This window comes from Miniopterus schreibersii, assembly GCF_964146895.1.
Source record: "Miniopterus schreibersii genome assembly, chromosome: 10".
NCBI classification, from domain to species: domain Eukaryota; kingdom Metazoa; phylum Chordata; class Mammalia; order Chiroptera; family Miniopteridae; genus Miniopterus; species Miniopterus schreibersii.
The window spans coordinates 80,868,995-80,888,435 of NC_138110.1; the positions used below are offsets into that span (position 1 = coordinate 80,868,995).

The following is a 19,441-nucleotide window of genomic DNA, read 5'->3' on the forward strand; positions in this document are numbered from 1 at the left end:
AGAAACAGTAAATCCGCGTTGCTCTTAACGGTTCACGGGTTACCTCCCAGAACTGAGAGGCTGCGCTGTTAACACAGTCGGAACAAGACGCGCCAAGACGGGAGGCCCCGGAGTCCCATCAGCCCTCAGCTGCTGCAGGCGGTGCCGACTCTGGACTCCCTGTCGACTGTGAGAAACACTGTGCTCAAGGGTGTCACCTCCACGGGGACACCCTGGGCCACCGCCCACCGCAGAGCTGGTGCCTCCACAGTTCCCTCCCCCCAAACTCCCCAGGACCCCCTCCTGGTCTCTGTGTGGGAATCACTGCGGGATTTGGAGTGAGTCAGCCCAGTATTTTCAGAGGAAGCAGCAGAATGAAGAATTCGGCAGAAGTTAAGCAAGAGTGTCCACAGCGGGGAGAGCATGGACCAAGACGCTGACCTGGAGAATCTGTAGCTGCCCCAGAGCTGCGCAGCCCCTTAGGCTGCCCTCCCGGCTCGGCCCCCACCTCCCAAGCAGGCTGTGATGGTAAACGGAGGCGTGATCACGGCAGGAAACGGGAGCAAAGACCTAAGGGTTCAAAAGTGAGAGTCTGAGAGAGGAGGCTGGGGACCCACATGCCGCCTCCAGGGGGCGGCCGACTCTCGGAGCCCTGTCAGTGATGGAGCATTTCAGGCTCCCCGAAAATCGGGTGCGGTGCCTGGAAGAGGTGGGCGGGGGGGCTCTAAGCTTCTCAGCATTGTCGCTGGAAAACCCAATCAAGGCACCAACAGTCCAGAAATGAGGGCAGAGAGGGGGTCACGCCAGTGAAAAGTGGAGCAGAAGTGTCCACAGGAAAACCCGCTCCAGCCATGGAGGAGAAGTGCTGTCTCGCTGGCTGTGTTCAGTGTGACTTCGGCGATGACAGACACAGAAGGAAGACAGACTCAGCCAGACCTCGGGAGCAATGCTCTCAAACTTTGGAGTGCGTCAAAAATCCCCAGGGTGCGGGGCAGCCTCAGCCCCAAAGACCCTGATTCTAGGCCCAGGAATCTGCATTCTGAGGATTCCGGGTGATTCCACAGCGGCGGTCTGTGGGGAACTCTGGTTTTCCGTGTGACCGATCTTGCTGCTCGTGCCCGGGGGAGATGAGGGCGGCCAGGAGGGGGAGAAACGTTGGTAGCCGTGTGGCCTTGCCAGGCGCCCACCCTTCCAGGGTACAGGTCAGCTCAGGCAGCTCGAGGTCAGCAGCCCGTGGCCCCGGCTGCCTGCTTTTCTGTGCAGTTGATGTCGGTCAGCCACAGCCCAGGGCCATGCGGTCTGAACGGTTTCAACCCAAGGCGATGCCCACGGTCACCAAGATAAACTGAACACTGACGCTGGACGAGGGAGCGGAGGTGACTGAGCACCGCTTGCTTGAATTCGGGTGCACCCGAGAAAGACATGGCCTGTGCTTGCGGAACCCACTTTCTGATCACCCCCCGATTCCCGTGCGCACAGCTCTGAGAGTGTCCTGTCCACCGTGCATGTTTTAAAACAAAACATAGAAGTCGTTGAGGCCAGGATTTTCCCCAACCAGCAGGGCGGCCGCTCACCAGGTAAGCAGGAGACGCGCTCGCGTGTCACATGCACGACTTTAAATACGGGCACAACCCTGTCTGTTTATGGTAACGTACGAAAGTATTATTTTGCAAGGGTTTGAAATTTAAAATAAAACTGAACTTTACCACGGATAGTTCAAGAGACGCTTCAGTAAATGCCGTTCTGCAGGCGGGCGGGGAGGGGCGCGCGTGTGTGAGGCAGAGACAGGTCAGATGCCAGGGGAAAGGGCTAACGCTGGGCAGGGTAATTACATATTGCATAGTTTCCACGATGAACATTTGTTTCCATTTTGGTAGAAAGGAGAACAAACCTCTTCCCTTTCCGGGCCCGGCCCTGCTGCCCGGCCGGGAGCTCGGGCCAGCGCTGAGGTCGGCTGTCCTTCCTGGTCGCTGCCTGAGACCCATCCACCCTCACGATGCCACAGCCCGCAGACCACAAAGCCCAGCGTCCCTCCCTCCCTGGCCCTCTGTCCCCACCCGAGTTCACGGAAACCTTTCGCTCGTCGAGAGCCCCCAACCGGAGGCCCGCGGAGGCCCTGGGCACGCCGAGCCTCGCTTCTGCTCCCGCACACAGGCCAGCTCTGTCCTCTGCAGAGTCGAACGTTAGTTTTCATGTCCTCCTGCCCCAGAGTGACCGACGGGCCTTTCCTCCCTGCAGGGCGCACAAATGCAGGGGGAGGCGTTCGTATTTACCACGACGGGCCCCTTTATGAACTTCAGTCGGTGAGACGGGGCCCTGGTGGTGGCGAGCGGCCTGGCAGGAGACTCTGGGCCTTCGGACCCCGCTCGGGAGCCCCGAGACCTCGAGCCTGCCGTGGTCTCTGCCTCACGCGTCACTGCGCAGAGCGAGCAGAGGCGCTGACCTGGGAAATGGGTGCAACACGAGCAGGCCGCTCCCCTCTGCCTGGATCTGGGGGGGCAGGGGCAGAGGACTGGCGTGGGGTGTGTCACTACAAGAGCAGCCCCCCAGGAAGACAGACTGCGCTCGGGCCCAGTGCTCCCCACGACAGCCCGTAGAGCCTGGGGCCCTCACCACCGTCAGCACGAGCCACCCTCACTCGCTCCCCGACAGGGCAGCTGCGTCCCGACTGCGTTTAAGCCAAAGGAAAGGAGCTCTCCCGGCTTGGCCAGCGGCCCCAGAGGGCACAGCGGAGACGCCACCTTCCCCGTCCTGCAGCGCACACCTGCTCACTCGCCTGCTCACACTCGCCTGCTCACACGCCTGCTCACACTCACCTGCTCACTCGCCTGCTCACACTCGCCTGCTCACTCGCCTGCTCACACTCACCTGCTCACTCGCCTGCTCACACTCACCTGCTCACTCGCCTGCTCACTCACCTGCTCACACTCGCCTGCTCACACTCACCTGCTCACTCACCTGCTCACACTCGCCTGCTCACACTCACCTGCTCACTCGCCTGCTCACTCACCTGCTCACACTCGCCTGCTCACTCACCTGCTCACACTCGCCTGCTCACACTCGCCTGCTCACTCGCCTGCTCACTTGCCTGCTCACTCGCCTGCTCACACTCACCTGCTCACTCGCCTGCTCACTCGCCTGCTCACTTGCCTGCTCACTCACCTGCTCACACTCGCCTGCTCACTCGCCTGCTCACTCACCTGCTCACACTCGCCTGCTCACTCGCCTGCTCACTTGCCTGCTCACTCGCCTGCTCACACTCACCTTATACACTTACCTGCTCACACTCGCCTGCTCACACTCACCTTATACACTCACCTGCTCACACTCGCCTGCTCACTCGCCTGCTCACTCGCCTGCTCACACTCACCTGCTCACTCACCTGCTCACACTCGCCTGCTCACTCGCCTGCTCACAGCTCACACTCACCTTATACACTCACCTGCTCACTCACCGACTCTCACCTCACACCTGCCCACGCACCCGCTTAGTTGCACACGTGCTCACACCTATGCACACACATGCTCACACCTCTGCACACGTGCATTTTTACACGGCCACCACCTGCAGCGAGAACAGCTGGAAACTGTTCCGAGCACAGCGCCGTCCCGACAGCCCCTGCACGGAGGGGCCTGTGCTGTGTCGGGGCGCAGGGCCCTCCAGCAGCAAACACTGTGCCCACCGCCCGCATGTCACATTCCGGGGTGATGGTCAGAGGCCAGGATGGTCTCTCCAATGCGGACTCAGGCCGGGACGGGACAGAAGGAGGCGCAGGTCACAGCAGCGGGTGCTTGATGGAGACGGTGGTGGGAGGCCTTGCACCTTGGGAGCCACAGCATCTCAGGGACCATCCACTGGCACGGTGACAAGATCTCCTCTCAAAGCTACGCAGAAGCCACCTCTCCCGAGCGAGTGTCTGAAAGTCCGGCAGTGGCTGCTACTCCGCCGCCCGCAGTTCCCTCAGCGCAGATTGGAGGAGGCCCCGAAGCTTCCAGAACATGGTGGGGGCTGCTCTTGGGGGGCTGCCCAGGTCTGCACACTCCTGCACAGCCTCCCGCAATTGTCGCTGGAGCCGGGAGGAAATGGCAGAGCCCCGGAGAGCGGAGGGGAACCAGTGTCGGAAGATTTTGTCACAGACGACCTGAGGGAAGGACAGTGAGACGTTCGTTCGGGGCAGCAGATCCCCTGAGAGCCCCAAGCCTGCCAGGGTCCTTGCACAGACCTCAGCTCTGCCCCCCCCCCCACCACAGGGGCCTTTGGGAGGCTCCTGCAGACACCTGTGGACTCCAGCAGGTGCCTTCCCTTCTGGAACTTAAACGCTCAGCCCCACGAATAACCACATCAGGGAGAAGTTCCCTCGTGTCAGGTAGAAAAGTCCACTTCTGGCCTCAGGGCAGGTGGGGAAGTTCTGGGTGACGCGTCACAAAGGACTGAGTACATTTCCGAGGACAAAGGAAGCAGGAAGTCACAGGCAGTAACCGCCGCGTAAGGAGCAGCCCCTCGGTGGGTGTGAGGACAGCCACCGGCTCTGCCACCACATCGCTGGTTTTCTGTGTTTTGAGCACCCACTTGCCTCTTAATGGATCAGTAAGAGTCCTTTATATACAGGGTGGGCCTCAGGTGAGGGCCGAGGGCAGGTAACTTCTGCCCAAAAGAGAGAGAGTGTTCCCTCTGAGGGGTATGGAGCCTGCCTTTGGGGCCTCCCTGACTCTAGACTGATCTGGAAGCCTGGACCAGCATCGATTCCTGCTGATCACTGACTCCTGGACGTCGGACACGAGTTCTCTCTCCTTCTATTACCCACCTGCTGGCCTGACATCTTGCCTGTCTGGACTGTGGACGCACCTTTAGTTGCCCAGTTTCTTGGGACTGCTTTGTACTCTTTTCATTCTTAAACTCGTTCTGAGTGTGAGTGTGTGTGTGTAGATGCAGAATGTAGACCCAGAGAGAACAGCTATTGCAGCCCCTATAGCTGGGGTTGGGGGAACCCAAGCTGGCTTTGCTGGGAGCTGCATCTGTTGGACCCCATGGTGTCACCTGGCCAACAATCCCATGGGGCAGACAACAAAGAATGACCACCCACCTCCCACTGACCCTGCCCCCACAGCCCACATCAGGCCCAGGTGGCACAGGGAGGGTGACCATCTGCGTTTCCGGGGTGCTGCAGCCCGTGGGTGGAGGAACCAGGGAGCAGTGTCACCTCCACTCACCTGCAGGTTGCTGTTGACTCTCTGTGCACCACACTTGTTGACCCGCAAATCACACTTTGAAAAACAGTCAAAGAAATTGCAGTCTTCATCCCCTGTGCAATTCTGCTCAAGGATTTCCCTCATTTTAGGTTCAAAAAAGGCCATGTCCACGTCGATAGCCACCACCTGTAACCAAACAGTACCGGGTAACGGAGGGGCACCGGCTCGGCGCCGAGGGAGCCTGCGCAGGGCCTCCGTCCAGGGTGCGGAAACAGGTGTCACAGGGGCCGGGTCACAGGGCTCTGCAGCCAGTGGTCACGCCCAGGCCACGCTGGGAAACTCGGACTGTGCTGCACAAGCAGCGGGCACAGGTCATCATCACGGGGCTTTCACTGCGGAAGGACCCCTGCTGTCACGGGCGAAAGCCCAGGATTCGGGACCATAAGGGAAGCAGCCCTTTTCATCTCTAAACGTTTCTCAGCCTTAAAAGTAGCATCTCTGATGTGTCTTAAAAACGAATTGCCTTGGCTGGTGTGGCTCAGTGGTTGGAGCATCAGCCCCCACACCAAAGGGTCTCGGGTTCGATTCCCAGCCCTGGTTGGGGCACATGAGGGAGGCAGCCAATCGACGTGTCTCTCTCACATTGATGTTTCTCTGTCTCTGTCTCTCTCTCTCCCCCTCCCTCCCTCCCACTCTCTCTAAAAATCAATGCAAAAAATATCCTCGGGTGACCGTTAACAAAACAAAAAAATGGACTCCCCCTCTTTGTTTTACCGTTTTGGTGCCTGTCTTTCAAGGGTCAGGATTACACAGCAGCGGGAGGCCGATCATCCGCCTCCGTGAGCATAAGCGGGTAAAGGAACCTGCGTCCAGGAGGCAGGTCTGTGGGTGCGAGGGTGAAAACGAGGCGGACGGTGCCCAAGTCGTCTTCCTAGGGCATCTCCATCACCTGAGGCGGCTGGTTTGCAACCGACTGGCCCGATGGACACATCGGGGGACACGACAGCGTCCAAGTTCTCGAATTGGAGCCTGATCCCGTATAGTCGGGCTCCACGCCCCATCGTCAGCGTGAGCACTGGGACCCCTGGAACCTCAGATTTCTCTTCTTGGCTTCAAACCAAAGAGGCTTCAAGATCAGAACAAGACTAGTGTGTAAGTCACCCTGGTTTCCCTCCACCACCTGAATTTAAAGCAGAAAAGATGCGCTCTAACCTGAGGAAGCCTGGAGTCGGCCCAAGTCAAGCAGGTTATAGCTCCAAGGTATTAAAAAGCTATTAGAAGAGGTGATGAATCTGAGGGGGTCTGTGGCATCTCACAAGCCTCCACAGGTCGACGTCACCCGTCCCTTCTCCCCTTGGTAGCGTCTCAGGAAAGGGCTCATTTGTCTCTGTTTCTTGCTCGGGATTGATGCCGGAAGGCACTTAAGCTTCTCGGGGAGTATTCAGCGAAACGGAGGGGGGGAAATAATTTATTCAGATTTGGGGGGAAGGATGAAAAAAGAGCAGGGAAATTTCTCCGTTAAGAGCTTTGCGTAATTACTAATTCAGGCACAGCAAACAGAAGTTATCATCTTAATCAGCTTCTCCCGTCTCATTATTTAGCCAAAAGAAATAGCTCCCTTCATATGCACTGGGTAATAGACTGAGAACGTATTAGGCTGTGCTAACGACCTATTGCCCTTCTAGTGCGTTACTGGGGCTGCAGGCCCTTCTCTTTTTCCTATAGTTTCTGGCCATCCCCCCAGCCTCCCCTGGGCCCCCAGATGGAATTTCAGCTCCTTGCAGTTTCTCTCTCTACCGTTATGGATGGTTCCCTTCTTGTCTCCCAGGGGAGCCAGAGTCATTTTTAAATTTTTGTGCATGGGCTAGGATGGATCACAGCCACTGTGAGCATAACTATAAATGCCCAAAATAGAAACGGGGACCCAACAAATCAGAAGACCTGCAGGGGGTGTTCTCACATTGTATGGGGAGAATCCTAAAATTCTTCCTGCCTGGAGCCACCTCACAAACTCAGAGACCTAACGTAACCACACAGGATGGTCTGACATTAAAACTCTTTAACTAAAAGCAGTTCATGGCGGGTGGTCATGTCCTAGGCCGGCATCTTCCCAATAAAAGTCGATCTTCACCTTAACTGAGCCTGTCTGTTGTGTTTTTGCATCTAGGATAACATACCGTTGGGATGTCCAAGTAATTTCCTTTTTCCAGACCCCTTAAAGCACAGGCACCCTCTGCAGAGACCACAGATCCCATCGTTACTGTGTTAACTGTGGACCGTTAACTGTCCTGCACCCACCTGTGTAAAAGCAGTGCGTGTCCATCCAACCCCAGAGGCTTCCCCGCTTTGCCTTCCCCCGCCCCCCTCATCTGTCACCAATGGATTTCATGTAACCCACTTATATCTTCTCTTTTGATTGTAATGTATTTTTTAAAAGGTGCATAACTGCCCGGCCGGCGTGGCTCAGCGGTTGAGCATCGACCTAGGATCCAGGAGATCGAGGTTCGATTCCTGCTCAGGGCACAGGCCCGGGTTGGGGCTCGATTCCCAGCAGGGATCGTGCAGGAGGCAGTTGATCAATGACTCTCATCATTGATGTTTCTATTTCTCTCTCTCCCTCTCCCTTCCTCTCTCTGAAATCAATATAGATATCTTTTAAAAATAATAATAAATAATAAAAAAATAAAAGGTGTACAACTGCCATTCTCTGGAGCACTATCTCAATCCATTGAGGGTTTGCTTCCCAGAAACTGCCGACAGTTTGGCTCAAATAAACTCATAAAAATTCTCTACAGGTTTGAATGTTTCTTACGTTGACGAAAGTCCCCAAGGCCATCCCCCTCGTCCTCCGTGGCCCCTCAACACTGCCTTCTGCCGTCAGCAAGAGTTTGCTTTCCCCGAGAAACCGGACCCAGAACTGCCCTGGGGAGGACATGCCTCTCGGGCCCTGGGCTCCTGCTGTCCAGCCTTTAGTTATAACCCCTGCTCCGGGGGTGGGGTGAGGAGCCCCTGTCCTTTGAATTCTCACAGCAGCTTGGGCTGGGCGGGGTTGTCCAGACTACGCGGCTGCGTGACGTTACCGTGTGTCCCGGGACTTCAGAAACGCTCTCATTTCCAACCCTCGGACCCAACCCTTCCTCCCCGACGTGGCACATCCATCCGCCCAGGGACACTCACCGTGAAGTCCCTCCGGATGCCGAAGTTCTCGGGCTTGACGTCACACAGGTGGAGGGGGTGGGAGAAGTCATTGTCGAAATGTCTCACCAGGTCCAGGAAGCTGAGCGCCATGTCACCCACGGCCTGGGCCTGGCCCCGCGAGGCCCCGTCCAGGGGGAAGAGCGCCCGGTGCTGGGGGCTGCCGGCCGCCAGGTACTCCACGGCGTAGAAGTGGCCGCAGGAGCCCAGCACAGGCAGGGCATGCGGGCTGAGCCCACGCAGGGAGCTGAGCAGCACGAACTCCTCCTGCTGTGCCAGTGACCACAGGCTGGCCAGCTGGCCCCGACGGTGCGCACCCGGGCGCCCCGGCCACAGCGGTCCCAGGCTGCCCATGGGCTCCAGGCCCAGGGCGCTTCTGGCCTCCCCGGCCACCAGCAGGAGCAGCTCTGCCTCGGGGAGGCCCTGTCCCCCGTCCCCGGCCGGGTCCTCCAGTAGGCCAGGCGGCTGGAAGCTGGTGAAGGCCTCCTCCTTGGACTTGAGGATGACGGGGCGGCCGCGCCAGTCCGCCCGCAGCACCTTCTTGCCCCCCTCATAGTACAGACAACGCCGGTACCTCAGCGTCCCCGCCACACACAGGTCCTCGCAGAGGTCACCCGCCAGGCGGCCGCCCTGGTAGTCCTGGCACTGGAAGGAAGAGACAGTGGTCACAAGACGGGGGAGGAGGGGGGAGGCAGGTAAAGGGTGTGCAGGTGAGCCCAGGACACTCCTCATCGGCCCTTGAGAGGAACCTCGCCAATCTGAGCCACGCAGGGCCTCTGGGTCAGTGCATAGTTAAGTACAAGACTTCAAAGTGCCTCATAGTGTCCTGGCCAGTGTGCTCAGTGGTTAGAGTGTTGGCACCCGGACTGAAGGGGCCCCGGTTTGATTCCAGCCAAGGGCACGCACCTTGGTTGCAGGCTCCATCCCTGTCCCTGGTTGGGATGCGTGCCGGGGCAACCAGCTGATGTGCCTCTCTCACATCAATGTCTCCCTCTCTCTCTCTCACTCTCACATCAGTGTTTCTCTCCCCCCCTCCCCTTCCACTGTCTCTGAAAAATCAATGGAAAAATATCCTCAGGTGAGGATTTAAAAAAAAGTGCCTCGTATTTACGTTCCTCAATCAGGCCCAGGACTAGAGCCTCAGAATCAAAACACCCAGAGCCCAGAAGGACGTCTCTGACCATCCAGGTGAGTGATGTGTTTTTGCCATCTGGGTTTCTGTTTCCTCGCCTGTCACTGAGGCTGGGCCAGGTGGGAGGGTCCCCAAGCTATAAGCCCCATCCAAGGACAGCCACGTCAGATCTCCAGAGGTGGGCCCCAGGGCCACATCCTGGCCCTTCTGCTTGGGTGGCCTGTGAGGCTCCAGAAGGGTTATGGGGGTCAGAGAACTCACTGCAGGAAATGGAAATGAGAACGACTCACAGCTGCTGGTGTCCACAGGACTAGAGAGGGGACAGCACCAGGGACGCCCTTCAGAAGAGAGGAACCACGTGGGACAAATTGTGGACGTGGAGAGAGTGTCTGGCTCCAGGTGGTGATGAGGACCGCAACCAGGAGCCCTTGGGTGGGGCATTTCTCCTAAACATCAGGGGCCCTTCTGATGGGTGCCACATGAGGGGACTTGGTGACCCAGCCACCACCACGCTGCAGTCATCCCTAAGAAGACAGTGCAGCCAGGACCTGCTAGAGGAATGGCCACGGGCAAGGCCCGCCTGCCTCAGCTCACCTGGCCACCTTCCAATTAACAATGCCTCCTTCCAAACCCAGTCCAGCTGTACCTGAGCTGAGCCGGGCCATGATCCCACTGCAGGTACCAGGCTCCAGAGTTCAGAGAACGGAGTGGCTGCCTTCAAAACTCATCAGTGACAGAGGAGTGTGACTGGGCAAGGTAGGAACACAGCCAGGTGTGGTTTGGGGAGACTGGGTTTGCCTCTGGGCTCTGCCCCCTCACTAGGTGTGGGGCTTGTTTTCAAATCTGTAATATGGGATGATAACACTGTCACGGGAGACCTGTGAAGGTCAACCAAGGTCATGGGTGCAGGGGATCTGGTCATCTGAGGAATGCAAGTTTCATCCAGCCCTGGTCATGAAAAGCCAGGGGCCAGGGAGGCTTCTTCCTGGAGAGATGCATCTGAGCTCAACTTTGAAAGACAAGTTGCACATCTGCCCAGCAGACGAGGTGTTCAGAGAACCAGGCTGGTTCAGGGTGTGGAGAGCAAGGTCAGAGCGTAGGCCTGTGTGTGACAGACTGGGGTGTCCTATAAAATATGCTATTCCTGCCCTGGCTGGTATGGCTCAGTTGTTTGGGCATCACCCCGTGCACTGAGGGGTTGCCGGTTCAATTCCCAGTCAGGGCAGGCTCAATCCCCAGTGGGGGGCATACCGGAGGCAGCCAATCAATGTTTCATTCTCGAATAGATGTTTTTCTCTCTCTCCCTCTCTTCCTTCCTCTCTCCCTAAAAAATCAATTTTTAAAAAATCTAAAAAAAACCCATTTCTGCATCTCTACCTGGCACAAATGCTTCCTACCCTGCTGGAGTAAATCGACCTTCCCCTGCAGCAGCGCCACCTGCTGGTAGGGATGCTCCTCTGTCCCAGGCTCTCACTGAAGGACCCACCTGAGTTCCTTGCACCATCCAGGGATCCCCCTCACCCCTGCCTCGGGCTCCCCACAGCTCAGCCTTCCCTACAAAACTGTACTGCATTGATGAAATCAAATTCAAATTGAAGTGAAACCTATCCAAGATTGGCCCCTGCAAATTTGGAAGGCAGTTCCAAACAGGAGTTGCAAGATATTTTGAACAATGGTCTAATCATTGGATTTGGCATATCGCCTATTGGTTTTGGACGGGTACATTCATGTTGGCTGTTTTCTGAAGCTCAGCACATTAAGGCACAAGGGACTTGGTGTTAGGCATCGGAAAGGACAGGGAGTGAAGCGAGGTGCCCAGATGAGGTCTTAGGTCTGTGACCTCATTTGTCATAGGAGACCATTTGCATTAGAGCAAAACACACAGAGTGCAGGTATTACACGGCTGTTCTTTGTGGTCATCCTGTAGGATGCAGGGTTTGGGCATTTCAGTTCCTGCACCTCTTATGTAGAACGTAAACTTCTTCCACTGCAGCTTCTCTGGCTTAATCTAACATTTAAAGAACTTCAAACTTAAAGTATAAATTACAAGGTTACAAACGAATTAATAATTGTCATCATGTTAGAGACAATCATAAAGTTATTAGCAGCAGGTCCTATTGAAGTAGCTCTTTTTTTTAAAAAAAAATGCTTTTATTGATTTCAGAGAGGGGAAGGGAGAGGGACAGAGATAGAAACATCAATGATGAGAGTCATTGATTGGCTGCCTCCTGCACACCCCCGACTGGAGATCGAGCCTGAAACCTGGGCATGTGCCCTGACTGGGAATCGAACGGTGATCTCCTGGTTCATAGGTCAGCGCTCAACCACTGAGCCATGCTGGCCAGGCTGTTTTTGTTTTTAAGGAGCATTAACCGCCTATGTGGTTAGCGGTCGTCATGTCACATGGTAGATGGAGTTCCTTCCCCCGCAGTGACCCTGTGCAGAATCTCAGAGCAACTGGCCGTCCACCTACAGCCCTCCCTGGCCCTGGACGGCTTAGATGGTGCAACTCACAATCGTGGCGAAGCTCTTGGGAGAACAGTCATGTCCCGCCTATGAAGTCTTTCCGGGCATGCGCCCTGGATGAGCGCTGGGGCCCTGGGTTTCCATCACAGAGAAAGACAAGCCTGTCCTACTGAAAAGGAACCCGAATGCAGGCAGCTAAGTCAAATCCCATCCAGACTAACTGGCCAAAGGGAACGAAGCCTCTGAGTAACAGTCCTCGGGAACAGTTCTGAGCTGCTTTGAATGCAGTATGTGCGGAGGGTTAAGTATGCCCAGTAGTTGTTTTTTTTTTGTTTGTACCATGCCCAGTGGTTACTGACTGTTCTCCCCACTGAAGGAGCCACTCACTGTCCCAGGGTCTCTCCTATCAGACTGCACCTGGCTCACTCTGGCTCCACGCGCACTAACTGCACGAATCAGGGCAAGCTGACCTCTCTGGGGCTCTGTTTTGCCCTCTGTGAAAAGGGGACAGTCAAAGCACATGCCTCCCAGAGGCTGTTGAGGGGATTAAATGAAATGATACAAGTAAAACTACTTAGCACAGTGCCTGTCCTGGGGAAGCAGACAGGCACCCGCAGCCTGGCCCTCTCTGCACTGCGTGAAGAGCTCTGCCTGCAGATCAGGAGCTGGCTGGGCACATGGATTACCAAGCTCAGCCTAAAGTTCCCTAAGGTTTCTGGGCCTGGAGGGCCTCCTGGCACCATCCTCTGGTGGGGCTGTAGGGACCTCCCAGGGCAGTCAGAGGGGGCATGTGGATGTCTTGATTATGGGATGAGCTGAAGAGCCGCAGTACAGAGCAGCACTGCAGTCTAACTAGAAAAATCCAAAGCTCTCAGACCCAGGGCTCCACTCTGGAATGAGGCCAGTTGGCTCTTGCAGGGCCAGGGAGTGTGGTGGGCTCCCTCAGGAGGTGGGGAGGGCCTGGGGCTGGCAGCAGACCTGGCTCCCATCTAAGTGCTTCAGCCACCTTTGTCATTTGCACCATCTCAGCCTCAGCTAGACTCCCCCCCCCCCAGGCCGGCGATGCCCCTGTGTGCTGGGGGCCTGGGAACACGCCAGGCGTTGCCCACAACTCTGCTGCACCTGCCAGAGAGAGAGGGCTCCCTTTGGCTCAGCTCAGTTCCTCCCTCTGTGCCCCGGTATTCAGAGGGAAAGCTAATGAGAGTCTGGAGGCCAGTCAGAAACTAACAGCCAGTGTTATTACGAAGGATAAACACCGGCAGAATGAATTGAAAGTGCTTGGGGAGCCCAGAGACAGGAGCTTGATTCAGCTGAGCCCTGGGAGGCCACAGTGCCAGCCTCTGGGGGACAGCAAGGGCCCAGCAAGCTGGGCTTGCAGGCTGGGGTCCTGTTCAGACCTCGGGCTAGTGCAGTGTCCTGGAGGAAAGGGAGCCAGGGTGCTGTGAGGGGCTACATCAACAGGTCAGAATGGAGAAGGTAGGGGTGCGGCAGGAAAAGAGGGAGAGAAAGCCAAGTCCTGAGCATGTGGGAGAAATCATGGCCTCAGATAAGGCGTGCAAATAGTGCTCCCTGATAAGTTAGTTCACGGAGACCTGGCAGGTGAACTTTAAGAAGACAGACCTGGTATTTCAAATCGTTGTTTAGGTGACAGGAAAGGAGAGTCCTCAGAAGTAGGACTGACCTGTTCAGCTTTAGGTCAGCCAAAAAACGACCCCACAGGGCTGCTGTTGGAGAGGTACTGGCAGAACCTCGCATCAGAACTGGTTTTAATTTATGGGCTGAAATGCTGGGAAAGTCATGATTAGCGATTACTTAAAGTATATTAGGCTATTTCATTTCCATTCAGCCTTTCCCCACTCAGCCAAAGGTAAATAAATGAAAAATGGAGTTCATCTTTTACTTTAATCTAAAAGATTGTTTTATATTATTTTTGTAAACAGAACTATTCTGTCCTGGCCAAACTACATATTAATCTTTGTTCACTATAAACAATCAGTCCCCCCAAAATGAAAGGAAGTTTTTGATGGATTACTGAGGAAATCAATGAGCTCGTGTAACTTAAAGAAAACTTGATAGAACGTCAGTGTGACAGTGGGTGGGTGGATGGATGCATGGATGCCTGGGTAGATGCATGGATGGATGCATGGATGGATGCATGGATGGATGCACGGATGACTGCGTGGACAGATAGATGGATGCACAGATGGATGGATGAGTGGATGGACAGATGATATGTAGGATGGAGGGAATCAATGATGAGTGTCTCATTTACATTATGATCAATTCATGATGACATATGTCAGGCTCAGTTGGGAGATATGATTGTTTTAGCCGGTACGTTTCACTCATTATTTCTTAAATTTTTCCAATCTCACTTTTTATATAAAAAACAATCATTTACTTGAAAACCTTTATGCTACCCTGTTCTGAAAACCTACAGTCTCAAAGGCACCACCCATATGTAAGCAACTGGGCTGAAACTTCCATGCCTTGCTTGCAGATTTCTTAGAAAACAGATCACTTTTCACACCAGATGCTCACTGTTTGGGGAAATAAGTAAACGCGGCAAAAATCAGCGTAACAGTGGTAGCTGTTATCTTCGTCTCTCCTGGCTTTGTTTTGGGGATTTCTACCTTCGTTCAATTCTCCTAATGCGCATAACCTGCCAAACCAAACCGAGACTGAGGAGCAGCCAACGTTTGGGAAGCAACGGATGAGCATCTGGGGCCCAGGGCGCGCGGACGGCTGCCCCGCCCAGCCGAGGAGCAGTCGCCCTCCCGAGGGGCAGAGGCTGCGGTCACTACCCCAGGACGGGGTCCGCGGTCAGAGCCGCTTCCCGGGGGCGCGCTCTGCCTGGGGTCCCGCGGGCGCACGGGGCGCGGGGGGCAGGGCCCGTAGCCTCCGCAAGGCTGGCGAAGCCCAGGTTGGACCCGCAGACCGGAGCCCGAGCCGGATAACTGGGAGCTGAGAGGCATCTTGGCCCGCGTCCAGGCCAGCGCGCGGACCCCGCTGCCCCACGCGGGACGGGCCCCCGGAGGCTGCCCACGGGGAGAGCGGAGCCCACCGCAAACTTTCTGTGCGCGCGCGGGGGGCGGGAGAGCGGTCCGCCGGGGAGACTCGTGGGACAAAGGGCCAATTTTGTGGACGTGGGGAGAGATACCACCCCTCGCGCGCCCGCGGACTGGGACTTGCGCGCCCGCCCCCCCCCTCCGTCCCCGCGCGGCGCGGGCAGTGCGGCCGCGGGACCTACCAGCGCGGCCAGGATGCGCCGGCTCCCGTCGTCCGTGCAGCGCGCGGAGAGGACGCCCGGGTGCGCGCGGAGCAGCAGCGCGGCCGCCAGCGCCCAGCCCGCGGTCCAGGCGGCGCAGGCGACCAGCGCGCCCCGCCCGCACCGCCGGCGCCCGCACCGCCCCGGCCGGCCCCGCGCGCCCGCAGCCCGCGCCATGGCCCGCGCGCCGCCCGCTCCGCAGCCGGTGCCCTGCGCTCCCGTCGCGGCCCCGCGGCTGCCGGCCCCGCGGGGGAGGGGGCGCGGGGAGAGGCCGAGCCGGGGCGGGGAGGCCGGGGCCGGATTCCCTGCCCGGGAGTCCGGGACGGGCGGGGGTGTCCTCCGCGCCCTGGGGAAGGGGGCGCGCGCCGCCCGCGCAGGCTGGTCCGGGTCCGTGCGGGTCGCGCCCCGCTCCGCGCTGCACCCCACGCCCTTCCCACTTCTCCTGCACCGTTTCTCCAAGGCCAGCTCGTGGCTTTCACAGAATCCGCGCAGATTCAAACTCCCTGGCTCCTCGGTAAACCCGCCCCGGGTGCCCCAAACCGAGACCCGCGGCTGCGCTCTGTCCCGCCCCCCATTCGCCTCCCGTCTGCGTCGCCCCCTCTCGGTTAGCGCCCCTCCGCAGGTGAGACCCTTGGTCAGGGGCCGGCCGGTCTGGGACGCTGTGGCCACTGGTGCCCGCCTTGCCCAGGCAGCCTCCTGAATCCATGAATCCAGAGCTGCCCGCACTCCCCACCCCCAACCCCGCCCCAGGCTGCCAAAAACTCCGGGGTGTCCTTTCCATGGATGAAAAGCGCAGCACCCTTTAAATATTTCTGCCTCCCCCTGGCGAGGAGAAAGCGCTCACTAAACGTGTCTAAATCTGCATTTAGGTCTATTTGTAACGTGGTCTCTCTGGGGAAGCCAGCTGCAATGCTCTGTCCCAGCCATCACATGAAATAGGCGGGCGCCTGGGCAGGCAGACCTGTCCCTGGTGCTTGACAGCTGTCCCCTCCCCGCCACCACGTTGCTCTTCCACTCCCTGAAAGCCGGGCTCCAGAGGAGAGTCCCCGTGGGCCTTCCGCCCTGAGCCATTGCAGCTGAGGGCCCAGGACTCCTGCACTGCTCTGCATGGGCTTGCTCTGGGCCTGTTAGATGCCAGCCATGACTGTCCCACTCGGCCTGGCCTGTGCTGTCCCTGGGTCCCACACATGCGTTCCTGAGTGTGGGGACAGGAGTGACTCTCCTGATGGAGCATCCTGTCAGTGTCCCTGGGAACCGGCTTCCCACTCTTGTCTAGTCTGCAACTCACAGGCTAACTTCATTTCACAACTCAATGGTAGACCTCTCCAGAGACTGTGAGACACCACATTAAATAATGCTCAGCACTAATGAACACTCAGGTGCACCACAGATATTCCCTAATGCCACAGACCCTGGGGATTTGGGGGTCACTCAGTCCAGAGCAGTAATGCCTGTCCCTTCCCTGTGACGAGCCCTCCCACCCCCAGGGCACACCCAGTCCCAACCTCAAGCACCACTTGAGAACATTATTCTAGGCTGGCTGTAGGCACTTGGTCATCTCCTTTCCAAATGGTGTGGAGCACAGAAGGCATCTTAGCTTTCGAACCCTGCTTTCAAACCCCGACATGATGGCCTAAAGGTGATCGATCCCCTTTCCCCAAAAGGTTATGGGGGAGGGCAGGAATAGGACGGAAGGTGAGATAAAGAACCGTAAACACTCACTGTTCCAAACCTAAGAATAAAAACGGGGAAAGCAGCCCTACCTGGTTTGGCTCAGTGGTTAGAGCGTTGGCCAGTGGACTGAAGGGTCCCGGGTTCAGTTCTGGCCAAGGGCACGTACCTCAGTTGCAGGCTCAATACCCGGCCGGGTCAGGTGCATGTGGGAGGCAACCAATCGATGTGTCTCTCTCACATCACTGTTTTTCTCTCTCTCCCTTCCGCTCCCTCTAAAAAGCAATGGAAAAAAATATCCTCAGGTAAGGATTAAACAAACAACAACAACAAAAAACGGGGAAGCAGAACTTGAAACCAAAGTTAGGATTTGCAAGGTGGGCTTTTCTTTTGCAAGTTTTTAAAATATGTCAATAATCACACTTCTCTTGGCATTTTTAAAAGAAGAGTACACAGAAGAAAAGAAAATTCTAAGCCCACAATGAAGAGGTCCTTCGACCATTCAGCACTGTTTTAGGGCAGAAGTCATGGTGCTTGCTCTCTAGAGGCGAAATCAAACCCGGGAAGGCAGGGCCTGTGTGGGGCCCTGTTGTTCAGGCTGCAAGCCACCAGCGGCACATGGGGCTGGAGTCCACCAGAGCTCAGCTCACCAGGCCCTGTTCCCGGGGGGTGGGGGGCTCACCTGGGGGGAACCTTTAAAAATTACCCGTCAAAGGGGGCTTTGGGGGGAATTCACATCATAGTACCCCCTATAGGCCAGCTGGTTCGAAAGCTATTTCCCTAGACCAGCAAAAAGAGAAACAGATAAATTATCACGTTAACAACAAAAATGCTAGGCTGTGGCTTAATGAACAAGGAAGCAGGAGGTCCGTCTCATCTCCCAGGGGCCCTGCCTGCTGTGTGGAGGCCCACAGCAGCCTTGTGGGGCCTGGCACGGGGCTGCAGGTCAGGGGAAGGGTGTGGGCAGAGCTAGGAGGGGGGCCTGGGCTGGTGCTGGCCTCACATCAAGTTGATTTGAATAGGTGTTGACTCCTTAAAAGCAATGAAATTCAGGAACCACTTCTCCCTACCCCCTGACCCAAACTATGGAAACTGAAGTCATACTACTAGAAATGGCCGGGGGCAGTGATCCCTCAGTCATGCCTAATTCACACAAAACTCATAAGGCGGTTCCCCTGGTTGAAGGAGATGGAAGTTTCGGTCTGTAGAGCCAACGGGGAACGTCCTGTGAGCAGATGAAAGACACCCTGCAGTCCAGGCCGGGGCCTCTGCCCCACGCCCAGGTCTCAGGCGCCCACCGCAGCAGAGCAGAGCACACATCCCGCGTAATCAGGGTTGCCCGTCTTACTTAAGCACGGAGACCAGGCTCTTTATTCCTTGGTTGCCGCCATTGGATGAGAGGCTTTGGACTCGCTTGTTTTATGCTGTGATCCCAGCACCTACTCTGAAGAAGTGAGCAGAAGACATTAGCCTTTCCTCTGAAGATCAGAAAACATGGAGCACCCGGTAGAATTTTCCTTGAGAATCTTTCTTTTAACACATAAATATTTCTCTCTGATTTCCTGAGGCTACGCTGAACACCGTGAACACATCGCAGGGCTACAGATACGTTTGAACATATCCTTCGGGTTTGAACGCACGTGTTGACAGCTGAACTCGTCACCGAGAACAGAATATGAGTAGCTGGCTCGGGGGCTGTTACTGGGGGGGGGGGGGGGAGTACATTTCTGTAGTTTCCCGACTCTGATTATACCCAGTAGCTTTATTTGTGCTTGATTCTGCCACATGCCTGCCTACATCAAGCTCACAGAAATATGTTTCTTTCTACAAAGACTCCAACAGCAACAAACACACCTATGCTCGTCTGTACTTTTTTTTTTTTTAAATCTTTATTGATTTCAGAGAGAGGAAAGGAGAGGGAGAGAGATAGAAACATCAATGATGAGAGAGTCATTGATCGAGCCCGCAACTGGGCATGTGCCCTGACCAGGAATCGAACCCTGATCACCTGGATCCTAGGTCAACGCTCAACCGCTGAGCCACGCCCGGGCGGGCTCGTCTGTACTTAGTATACTCGCACCGCTCGCTCACATGGTTCCCCCAGCAGCCCGGCGAGGAGGCCGTAACACGTCACGGAGAAGGGCACGGCCTTTTTCACGGGATCTGTTAGGAGGAGGACAGGTGAGAGGCCCACTCACCTGCGTCTGGGCTGGATGCTCTCTGACTCCCGTTTCGATGCTGGAATTTCCCCCTCTAGGAGTGAGGGCATGAATGTCGTACACGTGTCAGAGTCAGTGATGGAAGCAATCCGCCACAGGCCGAGAACCTTTCAAACGCCTGTCAGCATCGCCCGTCGTTTGTCATGAAGAGCAAGGTGTTCGCTTGGGCTTAGCTTTCCCGCGAGCAGTGGGTTTAGCTCCCATCCCAGCAGTGGCTTCCACATCTGCAGGGGGTGACAGCGCAGGGGAGGGGGGGCTGCCTTTCAGACGGAGGCAGTTTCTGGCCTCCTGCGACGGGGTTAGGGGGCGAGGAGGGTCAGCC

At 56.5% G+C, this 19,441-nt stretch overlaps 1 protein-coding gene across 1 annotated transcript; it reads right to left on the reverse strand.

Moving 5' to 3' along the window:
* Positions 1-1,628: 1,628 nt before the first annotated feature.
* Positions 1,629-15,406, reverse strand: DIPK1C (divergent protein kinase domain 1C; the record flags this gene model as incomplete). The annotated part of the gene is made up of 4 exons (XM_081148691.1): positions 1,629-4,120; positions 5,190-5,354; positions 8,346-9,008; positions 15,212-15,406. 4 exons carry the CDS (start codon positions 15,404-15,406, stop codon positions 3,917-3,919), a joined length of 1,227 nt encoding a protein of 408 aa, XP_081004817.1. The 3' UTR covers positions 1,629-3,916.
* Positions 15,407-19,441: the final 4,035 nt, after the last annotated feature.